Source organism: Colobus angolensis, unplaced genomic scaffold (assembly GCF_000951035.1).
Source record: "Colobus angolensis palliatus isolate OR3802 unplaced genomic scaffold, Cang.pa_1.0 Scaffold197, whole genome shotgun sequence".
NCBI lineage: Eukaryota > Metazoa > Chordata > Mammalia > Primates > Cercopithecidae > Colobus > Colobus angolensis.
The window spans coordinates 2,256,517-2,272,592 of NW_012115121.1; the positions used below are offsets into that span (position 1 = coordinate 2,256,517).

The 16,076-nt window shown below is 39.3% G+C and overlaps 1 protein-coding gene across 2 annotated transcripts in view; it reads left to right on the forward strand.

The window, feature by feature from the left end:
* The first annotated feature begins 14,145 nt into the window (after positions 1-14,145).
* The window catches only part of TMX4 (thioredoxin-related transmembrane protein 4), a 43,765-nt gene continuing 41,834 nt past the window's right edge, over positions 14,146-16,076 (forward strand). Inside the window, exon 1 of one of the 2 annotated variants that reach the window (XM_011941004.1) lies at positions 14,146-14,165. Coding sequence is in view for 1 of the 2 variants with exons in the window: in XM_011941003.1 (XP_011796393.1) it covers positions 14,411-14,586 (176 nt within the window). In the remaining variant the exon portion in view is untranslated. Of the gene's footprint in view, positions 14,587-16,076 lie in introns of both variants that reach the window. The other variant, XM_011941003.1, reaches the window with a different exon arrangement.

Consider the following 16,076-nt stretch of genomic DNA (forward strand, 5'->3'; position numbering starts at 1 on the left):
TTATTTAGCCATTATGCACACACACAAAGCCAGCTGGGTATACCAGATGCAAATATTATTATACATGTCCACAATTCTCTGGGCACCAACCACCTTCCAGAACCTCAGCTACTCTCTGTCTCAGCCACTTCCACACAATGCCAACTCTGCTCTGCACACCTCCTGGGGCTGACGGTTACTTGTCCTATGAATGCGGAACTTCCCTTTTGGCCACCACAAAGCAGCCAAGCAGACCCATTGGGAGTTCTGGCTCCTCCAGCCACTCAAGGACTTCAGTGAAATGTCACAGCACAGGACTTGGCATATGGCATTCCAAGATGCAACTGAGGGGCCAAAGGGTGTCACTAGAAGGTGCAGGGAGGTAGAGTCCATGGAAGCAAACTCTGGCCAGTGGGAAAGAGATGTGTGAAGCTCAGCCAATTGTATTCCCTTTTCTTCTTTTGACCCATGGATTATCTTTTTAGCCATCCAGGAAATCCTGTGCCCAGTGGATACAGCTGCTGATTACCATGCTTCTCTATATCCTTTTGCCTCATGTTTCTTCTTTCCTTTACTTACTGTTCCAGATTTTTGCCCTCCTACCCCCAAATTAAATATTGATGCTTTCATCCTGGCCATAGGCTTTGTTTTCTAGGGACTATAGACTAAAAGAGTTGGCACTGATATTCCCATTTTACAGATGGGGATCAGGTTAGTGAAACTCAGAAAAGTTGGGTCACATAAATAGCAAGAGCAGGCCAAGTCCAGCCTAAACCCTAGGTCTGTCTGGCTTTCCTCACCATCCCATACTATATCTGTACCCGAGACAAAAAAGTTATATCTTTCTTAAGGTCATAAAGTAACAAAGACAGGATTAATATAGTAATGTACTGAAGCCTTTCCATTATTTCAGAAAGCACAGTTACATATACAATGGACAAACTTAAAAATGGTAATGTCATTAATACATTCAAAAAGCACATAAAATCCACTAATATATTTCAGGAGGAAAAAAAAGGCTTTGATTAGGCAGAGATCCAAAACCAAACACAAGAATCTATAATGTTCCCAAGGATTTTAATATTGTCACATTCTCCTCCTCGGTCCCAATCTTCTATATGCCAAATACTCCATTACCAAAATTAGATTAGCCATGCATAGAAGCATTTTCCATGAACATAGATACAATTGGAATCCAGAAATATCATGTGGTATTGGTTATAAATTGCAGGCATCTACTTTATTACTTTTGTTAATTATAGTTACGTAATCATTTTAAAATAAGTAATTCACTTACATGGCCCAAAAAAATATTCAGTTTAAAATCTCCATCTTATCCTGATCTCAGCTCTCCTGCATCCCTAAAACGCTGTTGTGCATCCTTCTAGAAGGAAGCATTAAGTTGGCTACTTGAAATCCACTCACTTTTTTTTTTTTTCTTCAGGGAACATGTCCCCAGGAGAAAGGCAGGGAATCTGGTCTAACTTCCCAGTCATCTGGACCTCAACATAAACAGATTTAACTGATATTTATAGGAGGAAGAGGCATTGTCTCTGAAGGGGCATTAGAAGGCATTCCTGGCTTAGGGTAGCCCATAGTAAATAGAACTCAGAATCTCTGAGGAGGGGGAACTCCTAGGAGTTCAAGTAGGCTGGGCCTGGGCAGTATCCAGGTCTGTAAAGGAAATGCTTCACAGTTCTGTAATTTCACCAAAAGAAAGACTTTCTAGGTGACAGCACCTGTGGAGCCACCATGACTCCCCAGGCCTCTCTGCTGCATCTGAGCTTTTTGATTGTGTAGGCAGTTGCCATTCTGAAACAAAGCCTGCTGTAGGGAAATATGTCTCTGATTCGTGACAGTCTGTGTGTTACCTGGACTCCGAAAGGATGTCTACGCATATACACACAAACATACATACATACTTTTATTCTTTTCCTAACCCTTTTTACACCAGTGGCGGTATAGTATAAATATTGGTCTATAATTTGATTTTTTTTCCTGTTAATTTGAAAATCTTAAAAAAGCTAAAAAGAAAAGACAAAAGGAGAGTGAATCACTTATAATACTACCAAAATATTTGTCGTTGTGCTTTCTACATATTTTGCTTTAAGTTTCAGAGACAAATGAGGTGACTACAAACTTCATTAGCAAAGATGAATGGAAACAGATACTTTCATACATTGCTTACAGGGGCATAAACTGAGACAAACTCCATGGAGCACCATTGCCATAGAGCACCTGGCTGTCAAAATTAAGATGCATATTTCCTTGAAGTCAGCAATTCTACTTCTAGAAAACTATTCTACAGATGTACTTACAAATATGCAATACAGTATATGTACAAGATTTACCTTCCAACATTGTTTACAGGAGTAAAAGCTTAGAAACTACCTCAATGCTAGCAATGGAAAATTGATTCAATTAGTCATAAATACATAGAGGCCATTAAAAAATGAAGAAGCTCCTTGTGTCCTGATGTAGAAATGTCTACAAACTGAGCTGGGTGTGATGGCTTACTCCTGTAATCCCAGTATTTTGGGAGGCTGAGGTGGGTGGATCACCTGAGGTCAGGAGTTTGAGACCAGCCTGGCTGACATGGTGAAACCATCTCTACTAAAAATACAAAAAATTATCCTGGCATGGTGGCACATGCCCATAGTCCCAGCTACTCAGGAAGCTGAGGCAGGAGAATCGTTTGACCTCAGGAGGGAGAGGCTGCAGTGAGCCGAGATCGTGCCACAGCACTCCAGCCTGGACTACAGAGATCCTATCTCAAAAAAAAAAGAAAAAAAAAAATGAAATGACTACAAACTGTATTAGCTACAGCACACACTACAATGCTTTTTGTTAACCACTAGGAAACCTTTTAGTTTCATTAACCACTAGCAAACTGTTGGTGTATACCCTTCAACTATTTTTTCTTTCTGATTAAACATATAGTTTTCCAACATGGTATCACAGTAAATGTGCTATTTTATAACCTATTTATTTTAATTTCCTAAATGATCAACATGATATGTTAATAAACTTCAACAACATGAATTTCAAATACTTTAATTAAAGTAAAATACAAATATTGGAAGATATACAAACCACAAGCATGTAGCTCGATAAATTATCAAAGAGTGAACAATCCACTTCAGAACATCCATGATAACCCTACATTCTCTCTCTTAACTTGTTCATGAATTCACAGTGTTTGAAATAGAATCCCATATTAACAAGTGGAAATGTTTGATATATATTCTAAATCTTGTATTTTGGAGACTACAAAATAGTTTTCATTAGCAATAGAGGGTGAGCTATGACTTTAATTTCTGTCAATAAATTAACTGCAACTTATTTTACTATGCTCTTCTTACTAAAACTTCAGCTGATCATTTGCAAATATGAACTTATGAGATATCTATGACATAAGTTATTCATATAAACTCACATGACTAAAAGTCATAAAGGCCCGTGATGAATTAAAGCCACAAACAATATTCAAATATTTTTTATGTGGTTGACACTGGGCTATATGCTGCACCTACAAACTTTATTTTTTAGTACATCTTCAACAAGGACATTTCTTTTTTTTTTCTTTTTTTTTTTTTTTTTTGAGATGGAATCTGCCTCAGCCTCCTGAATAGCTGGAATTACAAGGACCGCCTCCCGGGTTTACGCCATTCTTCTGCCTCAGCCCCCCGAGTAGCTGGGACTACAGCCGCCAGCCACCTCGCCCGGCTAGTTTTTTGTATTTTTTAGTAGAGACGGGGTTTCACCGTGTTACCAGGATGGTCTCGAACTCCTGACCTCGTGATCCGCCCGTCTCAGCCTCCCAAAGTGCTGGGATTACAGGCTTGAGCCACCGCGCCCGGCCCAACAAGGACATTTCTAAGTCTCCTAAAAGATAGTGATTTGAAGGAAGTAATTTAAAAAGATGTGCAAATACTAAATGATGCTTTAAAAAACAGTACATATTGTGGAAATCACGTTTCTTGGAAACCTACTTGTCCATAGAAAATTGGTAGGTGTATTATCAAAGACAAAATTAATCAAGAGGAAAAAATAATCCAGAAAATCTTCAGAAATACAAGCAAAATTTGCCAAACTGGGTACTCACAATTGCTCTTGTTAGCGTGTCATAATCCACCTTTATAAATGGTGTGGTCTATCCATGCATAATAGGAAGCCCACGAGGCTCATGTTTATCAGTGTTTCCAGCCTTCAACTTGGCTGCCAAAGTGAAGTCTGTTTTGTCTTCTTCAGTCTCTTCTCTCCCATCCTTGAGTGAGTGTGTAACTTCAGTGGCTCTTGTTGAAGGAACAGAGGAACAAGAGGCCAAGGTCTAAGAAAAGTGTTACGGTTTTTAGGGGTGTGTGTGTGTATGTGTGCATGTATTACAGAAAGACTTAAGAAGAGCTTTGCTGTAGAAGGTATTGGGTAGGAAAAGAAACCGAATTTTATTTTTATTTTTATTTATTTATTTATTTTAAGAAGCACTATGTGGCTTAAGCATCCCTTTCAAAGGACTTGAGAAATGCAAGTATTTTGAGATTACTTTTGAGTGTGGCATTGTATTTTTCTTGCATCAGTATGAAACCACATGGTTTATAATTCTTTATGCATCATGAACGCAAAATCTGAGCTTTAATACATAAGCAGCATTCATTAACAAACTGATGTATGCTGATTAAATATTTAAATTCAGCATTCATTTGTCATATTCAGGATTTCATGTTTATAAAATGCTAGACTAAACAAATTCTTTATCTTGGATCTTTGAATGAAAGAGGAAAGTTTTAAATCAACAAAATACACTTTATTTTACAAACTAAAATTGAAGAAGTGTTTGATAGTGAAATATGTTCAGGAAACACTAATTTATAGTCTCATCCCATTTCTGCAGATATGTTTCTACAAAAGTGGTTAACTGATTAAACAACTTTAGCTTGCTATATTTGAGTGTTTCTGAGTGTTTCTAAGTGTTAGCATACTTAGCATATTTTTCTTTACAACTTGAAGAAACCATATTCAATTCTTCAGTAGTCCTCCATTTTCACATATTTTACCACTCATTTCTATAACACATGTAAGGAAAAAAAATGCAATCTTACCCAAATCTTCCATAGAATTTATTGCATGAGACTTGCATATTCTTGATATCAAAACACAAAGAAGCCAGAAAAATAAAGGAAAATTAAGACTCATTTCCAGTCATTAACATAATGCAAAAATCTCAGACCAAATATTGGCAAACTGAATCCAACAATTTATAAATGGGATACAGCATTATAACTAAACTGCTATTCTCATCTCCTTTTCTCTGGAATGAAAGGTTACTTTAACATTAGAATGTCTGCTAATATAATTCAATACAGTAACCATTTGAAGGAAAAAATATGGTATTTTTAAAAGGTGCAGAAACAGTGTTTGATAAAAGTCAACATTTATTCCTGACAATAATTCTAGGGATAGACAAGAATTGCTTAATCTGATGAAAGAGTATCTATGAAAAACCTACAGTAAATGTCATACTTAACATCAAAACATTGAAAATCTTCCCTTTGATATACAGAACTAGACAATGCCACTACCACCTTTTCTAGTCAACTTTGTACTAGAGGTCTTAAAGCAATAAAGGAAGAATCATAAGTAAATGGTATAAAGATGGGAAAGGAAGGCTCTATTCATTTCTAATATATTTAACAAGTTACCACAAACCTAATGGCTTAAAAACCACACATTTATAATCTCATTGTTTATGGGCCCCAAGTCAAGGAGAATATAACAGCATTCTCTGCTCATGACCTGAGTTGACCTGGGTGTTTTCAACTGGAGCTCAGGGACCTTTTCCAACCTCATTCATGTTGCTGGCAGAAATAATTTTCTTGTGGTTGTAGGACTGAGGTCCTCAGCTCTCTCCATAGCAGTTCCCAGGGTGGCTGCTTGCTTTTTCAAGGTTAGCAGAAGCTCTTTTTTCAGGAAGAGCCCATTCACTCCTTAAGAGCTCTCAACTGATTAGACCAGGCCTGTCCAGAATAAGCCCGTGTTGATTAGCTCAAAGTTAGCTGATTGGAGACCTTAATCACTTCTGCAAAATCCTTTTATCTTTGCCACACAGCTAAACCTATTCATGGAGTGATATCCCATATACTCACAGGCCCTGTCCACATGCAAAGGGAGTGTCCACCAGAGGGCGGAAATCTTAGGGATCATCTTAGAACTCTTCTGGCCACAAAGCTTCAGACAATTTTTTAAAAGTCAGTAAGAGTTTAGCAAGTTTGGTGTTTACAAAACGTATATACATATACAAAAACATTCGTATTTTTATGTACCAGAAATAAAGTTTGAAAAAAAGATAAAAATATCATTTAAAATAGAATTAAAAATTGAATAATTAATGTGACAAATAATTGTATAAGCTATATAGAGAAAATATAAAACTTTAATGAAAGACATTAGATAAGGTGTATTAAAAGGAATACTCTACCTTAATTTATATCACCGATATAACCCCAATAAAACTAATAAGCAATTTTTGTTTGTTTGATTTTAGGATTAGCTAAAATGAAATAATTCTAGAATGTATATGAAAAAATAGAAAAACAAGAACACCCAAGGAACTAACAAAAAAGATAGACAAAGGGGCACAATTTAATCTATCAGATATCAAGATATGCCATGAAACATACAAATTAAAACAGTATGGTGTTAGTACAGGAAAGACAAATAGTTCAGTGAAACAGAACAGGCAACTCAGAAATTGAATTACATGTGTACCAATAGACTATGACAGAGTGGTGGATCACTAGGGAAAGTTAATACAGTTCGTTAAGTATTTCTGGGACAATTGGGGACCCATTTGAGAAAAGATGAAATTGCACTCCTACTTCACAGTATTAAAAAATTAAGGAGTGTAAAGGCCTAAAAAAATAAAGGCACAAGTGGAAAACTTTTAAGGATAATATAGGAAAAGTAGCTTTGTAGCCTTACATTAAGAAAAAAAAGTCTTAAATAGAACACAAAAGGTACTAACAAAAAGAAAAGTGTAGGTAAACACATTAAAAACTTTAAGAAATTTATCAATCAAAATGATACCATAAAATTATTGAAAAGAAATCTACATGTAACTGGCAAAGAATTTCCAAGATATACAAAGAAATGCTACGAAACAATTAAAAAAAGACAACCCAGTAGAAAAAAATGACAATAACAATTACCTAGCCCTTTATTAAAGACAAGAAATTGGCTAATAAACATTTATAAAGATTATCAAGGCCGGGCACGGTGGCTCAAGCCTGTAATCCCATCACTTTGGGAAGCCAAGACGGGCAGATCACGAGGTCAGGAGATGGAGACCATCCTGGCTAACACGGTGAAACCCTGTCTCTACTAAAAAATACAAAAAATTAGCCAGGCGTGGTGGCGGGTGCCTGTATCCCCAGCTACTCGGGAGGCTGAGGCAGGAGAATGGCGTGAATCTGGGAGGTGGAGCTTGCAGTGAGCTGAGATCTGGCCACTGCACTCCAGCCTGGGCGACAGAGCGAGACTCCGTCTCAAAAAAAAAAAAAAAGATTATCAATCTTGTTAGTGATCAGACAACTAGATTAAAATCCCAATAAGATATAGACCCACTGGATTGGTAGACATAGTATCTGACAATAGCAAATATTGGAGATGTCATTTAACAGGGATTCTCACAGAATGTTCATAAGAGTATAAATCGGTACAATTTTGGAAAATAATTCAACACTATCTAGTAAAGCTGAAAATACACACACCTCAGAATTTAGTATTTCTAGCCTATGTAAATAATGTAGAACAACTGGTCCACGTCTGTCCCAAGGCTCATGTACAGCAATACTTATAGTGGCATTGTCTTTGGTAGACTCAACCTAGAAACAACCTAAACATCTATCTGCATTAAATTGGACACGTCATGTTTTGTTCATACAATGCAACAGTAAACAGCAATTTAAAAGAAGAGACCACAGCTACATTCAATCAAATGCATAAGCCTCACAGATATAATGTTGAATGAGAGAAGCAATATGTTAAAGAAAATCTGATGGAAGTATAACATTCATCTAAAAATCATATTCATATAAAATATGAGACTGACAATACTCATGTCTGATACATGCAGAGACAGAAAAACTATAAATGTGGGTAGGAAAACAATTGCCACATAAGTTGAGACAGAGATCGCCTCCAGAGGGAATGGAGGGTGTTGTGACTGGGGAGGGCCATGTGAGGGGCTTCAGTGGCGCTAGTGGTGCTCTGTTTCTTCACTTGTGTGATTCTACATGTGTGCAAATATTTGGGTATAGTACAAGGTTTCTATTGAAATTTTAGCTTTTTATTGTGGGATGCTGTCCTGTGCATTATAGGGTATTTCGCAGCATCTTTGGTCTCTACCCACTAGATGCCAGTAACATTTCATCCACCTCAAGTTCTGACAACCAAAATATCTGCAGACATTGCCAAATGTCCCCTGGGGAACAAGGTCACCTCCCACCCTTCCTTGAGAACCACTGGTGTTCTCTGGTGAAAATCCCCACTAATATAATCCAAGAATGGCTGTTACTCATTCACAATAGCCAACATGATTTTTACTTGAACCTACCACATTTTAGCATAAGTGAGAAATGGTAGGACATTTCTGTACTTTGTCACAGGAGCTTTGGCTGCTGCTTATGCAAATCCTAACTTTGAGACTGCTATCATTCCCCAGTTTCTTTATTCAGAGATAGTTTTACAGGCCACTAGTTAAGGGGAGAAGAATTTTTAATCACCTTCAAAGATTTGATGAAAATTTTAGTTTAGTTTGGTCTATTGGGGCCTAGGGCATGAGCTCAGTCCAAAACAATGACCTCCCATAATTTTGTTTTAAAACAATTCCCTCTTTTTGGCCAGGTTGTCACTTAGGTGAGAGTGTGACCAAAATGTAGGGCCTTAGCGCCACTCTCAGTTACGCCATTTTGGGTTTCTGGTCTCAGCATATCATTCATAGGTTACGTACGGTGTCCTCTTTCAGCTTTTGTCATTCCAGTTGAAGAGAGACCATTTGATGTTCTAGAGATGGCTGCATGCAAACATTTAAAACCTTTGAAAGAATACAGCATACTAGGAAGACTATTATTAGGACTACCAGGAGGATAATATCAACAGTTTGGAGTATGCTCCTTATCCAGGGTCCCTATAAACAAAACCACCTAAAATTAAATAGATTAAATAATGAGCTAGATGAAGAGTCTACTCACATGATTATGTGGTCTTTTCATTAATCCCCTAGAACTGAAGTCTTATAATCTACATTTGATGTGTTTCTCCATAGGCCACAAGTGCCAGCAGCTGCACAGGTACTTTTCTGTTTAGCTAATTCTATTATTTAGCATAACTTCCACAAGAGAATGTAAACTCTGTTGTGTAACCATAGCCTTTACAGTAGAATCTGCTATAGAGCATATCATGAAGGATACATTTCGAATGATTGCTTCTCTTATTCCAAACCATGGAAAAAGGACCTAATAAATGATGGCCTGCTAGAAAAGTGAAGGCCTCCTGATGACAATGTTCTCTTTAACCCATGATGTGGGTTAACTGGAGTTTTGACTGATTATGAGGCAACATATGTACCAGTAAAGTTTCTCACCTACATTGGGTCTTCATTTATTAGCTATCAAAGTATAAGGTTATTCATGTATAAGGCTGGCTGCAAAATCCTTCACAAACAAAAGTATACCCTATAATTGCACATAATAGACCCTGTTTTCACTTCTATTGTTTAGAGGCATAAGCCAAAAAAAAAAAAAAAAAAATTCAAAGATAAGGGTTTCATGATAGTAGAGAAGTATTGATCCATGATTTAGGAAAAAGCTGTTTACATTAAGAATGCCATCTTCTTCTGGAGATAAAATGTCCTGGTTAGCTTTATCTTAAGGGTTCCAATGGGTATACAGTTCCAAGAATGTGGAGGAACTCTTCCCAGTTGTGACATTCTAAACCCAAAGTTCAAGGTCCCAAAGTTTTGCTGTAGTGTGGCAAGGACAGTCTTTCTCTGATGTTTTCAGAAGATCCAATCTTTGGGCTCTAGATTGCAAAGGGGTTGTCCTCAGTGAACCACAAAAAGCTTTCTTTACCTGGTAAAAACACATTATAGCATAATAATCTACCATTATAACATCAGCCCTCTTGCATGGGAAAGCTTTTGTACAACCAGAAAATATGCATTAAAAATGACAATTGAATGAAATCCCTTTATAAATGTTTAAATGGCCCATCTGGTAGCCAAATGGTGAAACCCTGTCTCTACTAAAATACAAAAAAAAAATTAGCTGGACTTGGTGGCACATGCCTGTAGTCCCAGCTACTTCAGAGGCTGAGGTACGAGAATCACTTGAGCCTGGCAGGTGGAGGTTGCAGTGGGCTGAGATTGTACCACTGTATTCCAGCTTAGGTTACAGAGTGAGACTCCATCTCAAATAATAATAATAATAATGAAATTTTTTAAGCTTTTAAATATACTACCAAAAAAAAAAAAGAAGGGAAAGACAAAAGACAGATTGTTTGGAAAGCTCTCTTCCCTCTATCAGTGAGTAAAGGTTTTTGCCTTTAAAAAAATTTTTGAGTCATGATTTTGGCTAAATGAATGATTTTTGGTGAAATATACAAACTGTATTGGTATAAAATGTATATTTCTGATCAGCAATATGTATTAGCTGCTTTTCATATTCATATGTAATTTGTTTTTATTCTTCTATAATATTCTTCATTTTCCAGCTGGCTTGAATATCTTTTTCTTAATTATTTGTAGAACTTTTTGAATTCAGTAATACTAAACCTTTGTGTGCTGTCTATAGCTCAGATCATTTCACCTGGTTTGACTTTGCTTGATGTTTTTTTAATTGTGTGGCAAATTTCCTAAAGCCCTTTTATAGCTTCTGTGTTTCATATGTTACGTAGGAAGGCTTTGCCCACTAGAAGATTATATAATTATTTTCCAAAAACTTTTCCAAGAGCATTTTAAAGTTTGTGCTCTTTCATTAGTGGATGTAGAACTCATTTTGGATATAGATTGAGGTAGAGATATACTTTTTTTTCTTAATGAAGAGGAAATTGTTCTAACACTATTGTATATTAGACTAATTTCTCCCACTGGTTTGAAATATCATGTGTGAACATTATTATGTTCATCAATATTTAGTTCCCATAGTAGACCATCTTTTATTTCTTTTTCTTGAGACGGAGTCTTGCTCTGTCACCCAGGCTGGAGTGCAGTGGCTGGATCTCAGCTCACAGCAAGCTCCGCCTCCCGGGTTTACGCCATTCTCCTGCCTCAGCCTCCCGAGTAGCTGGGACTACAGGCGCCCGCCACCTCGCCCGGCTAGTTTTTTGTATTTTTTAGTAGAGACGGGGTTTCACCGTGTTAGCCAGCATGGTCTTGAACTCTTGACCTCGTGATCCACCCGTCTCGGCCTCCCAAAGTGCTGGGATTACAGGCTTGAGCCACCGCGCCCGGCCCCTTGAACAGTTTTTAGTAGTGGTTGGAGGAGAGAGGATAGAGAGTGATAACTACATACAATTGCATTATACTATAAAAGGTATGTGATGAAGTTATTGTATTAGTCCATTTTCACTCTGCTGATAAAGACACACCAGAAACTGTGTAATTTATACAGGAAAAAGTGTTTATTGGACTCACAGTTCCACATGGCTGGGGAAGCCTCATAATCAGGGTGGAAGGCAAGGAGGAGCAAGTCATGTCTTACATGGATGGCAGCAGGCCAAAAGAGAGAGAGCTTGTGCAGGGAAATTCCCATTTTTAAAACCATCAGATCTCATGAGACTTATTCACTATCACGAGAACAGCACGGGAAAGACCCACCCCCATGATTCCATTGTCTCCCATGGGGTCCCTCCCACAACACGTGGGAATTAGGGGAGCTACAAGATGAGGTTTGGATGGGGACACAGAGCCAAACCGTATCAGTTATACAGAAGAGCGACTGGATCTGAGAAGAGACAGCAGCTTATTCTGCATGAGCTATCAGAGGTACAATGTGGGCTACATGACAGAGACTGAATGATTCACTGGACAACTGGAGAAAAGTGTTCTAAGCAGAATGAAGGAGCAAGGAGACACTGAAGTACACAATGTACTTTGGGAATGGGGAGTAGCTTTGTGTTATTAGGACACAGGGAATTGTGGGAATAGTGGAATGTAAAGTGGGCAAAACTGAAGCTGGGCTGTGAAAGGCATTGTGTATCACGCTAAGTGAAGTTGACTTTAGCATAGGAAAAATAGACATTACAGCATATCGTTGCCTCCAAATATTAATATTAGTGTTGGCAATATTGCTGTGGCAAAAACCCCAATTATGTTTGCACCAACCTAATTTATAAGCTTTTTGAGTCACACTATGTGCTAGGCATTATTCTTATCTCATATAATCTTCACAGCCACCTTTTGGAGCAGGTTCTATTACTACCTGCATTTTAACAGAACTTTGGTGTTAACTAGTTTTAGCCCCAAATCACATGGCTAGGAAGTGTCAGGGCTGAGATGCCAATCATGGTCCGACGGCAACAGCTCCCTTATCCTCGTCTCTGACTCCTCACCGCAAGGTCAGTCCCACACTTTCTTGCTACTTTCTTCCTACCATCCTTCGTCTGAAGGCCAAAAAATGAAATATTTGAACTCACAGTTTTTGTTAAAGATAGGAAGTGCTTCGGTAATGACTGTCTTTTATGCTGCAGATGCTCTCTCTTTCCTTTTAGCTTTTCATTTTGTAAATTTTCCAACAAATGCATGAGTAGGTAAAATAGCAAAATGAACTTAGTTAGCTTCAACACTGACTAATGTTGCACCACTTTGCTTTCACCTACCTTCTTTCCATTCCCTACATTTTATTTCTGGGGTATTGTAAAACAAATTCTAGACATCATGTTACTTCATCCATAAATATCTCATTATCTACAACCAATAAAGCCTTTTAAAAATATAGTTATCACATCTTTATCACCTTCAGCAAAATTAATAGTATTTGCTTAATATCAGATGCTATTTTTAAGAACGCTTTAAAACCAATTACATATTCTATGCAAAAAAGTTGCACTGAAAATGATAGAATGATAGAATTCCTGTTTATGAGTCACTTCTTTTCACAAGCACAGTAAAATGTTTTCCATCGAGTTTATGGGATTGATGTGTATGTAATTCATAACAGTGAGTCTTAGTAGCATTCACTGCAAAGACATTTTCTTAAATTCCAATAGTTTGTAAACTCTTGAGTGTTTTATTTTAATGATAAGGGTTGGGTCCACATTGTTTTTAGCTAATACTAATTAATGCATAATCCAGGCCAGATCTTCTCTTCAGGCAAAATTAATTTCCCTCTCCTATAAGTACTGATTGAAATTTGCTCTCATGTGCCCTGAAGTACTTTTAGTCTTATTTTTAAAATTTATTTTAGTCTTTGTTTTAAGCCGAGGGCAGAAACCACATCCTTTTCATGATCTATTAACCACATTACCCAGGTTCGTAGTTTACACAACTAGTAAACACATACAAAGCACCCTTTGAGAAAGCTTCCTCATCCTTTAATTGTAATCCAGTCTTACACACTAACGGTGTGGTGGTCCCAAGGTACAGATTCATCTAATGTGACCTGCAAAGAAATTTGGAAATCACTTAAGGCTACCCTCATTTTAGATCTGACAAAACTGTAGTCAAGAGAAATGTCAGGTCCATGTTACTGCAGGTGGCAATAGTCTTAACTGACTCATTTTATCGGTTAGTACCCATGTTTTTAAGAGTTTCTACAAAATTAACATTTTTTTTTGTAAAAACAAAATGCAATTGCATAGCCTAGTTTCATCAATATTCTCAATTAGTGATGCTTCAATATACACATGCAGAGAGTACTTAAATTTTCCTCTCTTCAGCAAGAGATACTACGTCCCTCCATTTTTCATTAAACGTAAGTGTACTTTGCATCCCGTTGCTTTTATGTTTGCTATTGAAGAGGGGATGGATTTTAAAATTATTGGCCATGTTTCCCCTTAGAGAAGGACACACGCGCCAACCCTGCCCTTACTGGACCCTGGGCAGCAGCGATGCGTGTTCTAACTTAGGCAACATTGGGTCATCTGTTTATTGTCAGCTTGGCGGTCAGGAAGAAAGGGCGGCGGTTGCTGAGGTAACCGACACCCCGGGCAACGGCAAGTGGAGGCGGGAGGGGGCGTGGCCTCGACGGGCAGGCGACGATAAGAGGTGGCGTCCGCCGCGGCGTTGCGAGCACCGCCTGTCTGCGCTGCCAGGCGTAGGCGGGGTGGCCCTGCGTCTCCCGCCTCCTTGAAAAACCCGGGCGGGCGAGCGAGGCTGCGGGCCTGGCCGCTGCCTTTCCCTACACTCCCGGCCGAGGAGCCTAGCTCGGCGCCCAACATGGCGGGTGGGCGCTGCGGCCCGCAGCTAACGGCGCTGCTGGCTGCCTGGGTCGCGGCTGTGGCGGCGACGGCAGGCCCCGAGCAGGCCGCGCTGCCGGCGGAGCAGAGCCGGGTCCAGCCCATGACCGCCTCCAACTGGACGCTGGTGATGGAGGGCGAGTGGATGCTGAAATTGTGAGTGAGCCCGCCCGCCCCGCACGCCGCAGTGTCCTCGCGGGCGTCGCCCTCCCAAGCCCGCGCGGCCCGCTCGCGATCCCGCATTGCCGCCTGGGCTCAACCTAAAACCCCGGACCCGCCCTGCCAACAACCTGCTGCGCCGGTGCCGGGCCGCTCGCGATCTTGCACTGCCGCTGGGCTCGACCCGGGGTCCCCGGACCCGCCTTGCCTACGACCTGCGGCGCTGGGGCCGGGCCGCTCGCGCCGCGCATGCGCGTCCAGCCCTCGCGGTGACAGCCGAGGGTGCAGCGCATCCCCTCGCTTTGGGGGACAGTGTTTTCGGGGTGGACTGGGCAGCTTCCCAAAGGGAGGAGAAGGGAAGGGAGAAAATCTACAAGCAAACCGTGTGCTTTTAGATATAGGTATGTATTGGAAGGGAAAGGACATTCAGTGACATCCATGAGCAATATGAATATTTAGCACAGGCTAAGCAAGTTACCTGTTGAAGGAATCGCAGCACGGTGAGAGCAGACCATTTGTATCGCAGTCTTCCTTTTGAAGACCTTGAGATGTCATTGTGAAAATAAAACATAAATATGGATACCTTTTAAGTTTTACAATAAGATTTCAAATAAATGTTGATATTTATTATAACTTTTAAACGTAGGGCTTTCTGGATAATATTAATAATTGTGCTTGTGTCATAAAGAACATACACATTCCCCCTTTTAACAATAGAAGGTAAATGGTGGATAGCGCCTTTTCTTTAAGGAGAGGGGAAACTACAGTTTTGAGTTAGGAGAAAGAAAGAGATTTGTTGATTATAGTTTAAACTTATAATAGGAAGTGGCCATTTGAAAGAGGCTTGCAGTGGACGGTGGGCAGATGTCTGAATGGGCTTGAGAGACCATCATGGTGGGCTTGCAGGGACAATGAAGAACGTCCCGGGAAATGATTGCTGAGACTCTCTCTATCTCATCTCTCTCATCTCTCTCCCCTCCCCGCCCAACATAAAATCTTTCAGGAAATTGCCACATCTCTTTAGCCTGTGGTTTCTGGCAATCTGTATACTACTATTTAATATTTGTTTTACGTTGAGGACACAGAAAATTGGATCTTTCCTTTATCCAAGACCAAGTTTTGATTCTTTCAATTTAGATTGCAAGCAGGTGCCTATGGAGTGAAAACCTCAGTGTGAGATCAGAGCCAAAAGTTATGTCACACAGCAGATTACATTACTCAAAGAACATAAGGTATGTCACCCCTTCAAATGTGCATTTACCTCTTAGTCACAAAGAAGGGGATATTTTAGACCTTAAAATGAAATACCCTTGGTATCATAATAAATCAATGAAATTATTAAAGGGAGCTGTAGACATGAATAATTTTTTTTTTTTGTATTTTTTAGTAGAGACGGGTTTCACCGGGTTAGCCAGGATGGTCTCGATCTCCTGACCTCGTGATCCGCCCGTCTTGGCCTCCCAAAGTGCTGGGATTACAGGCTTGAG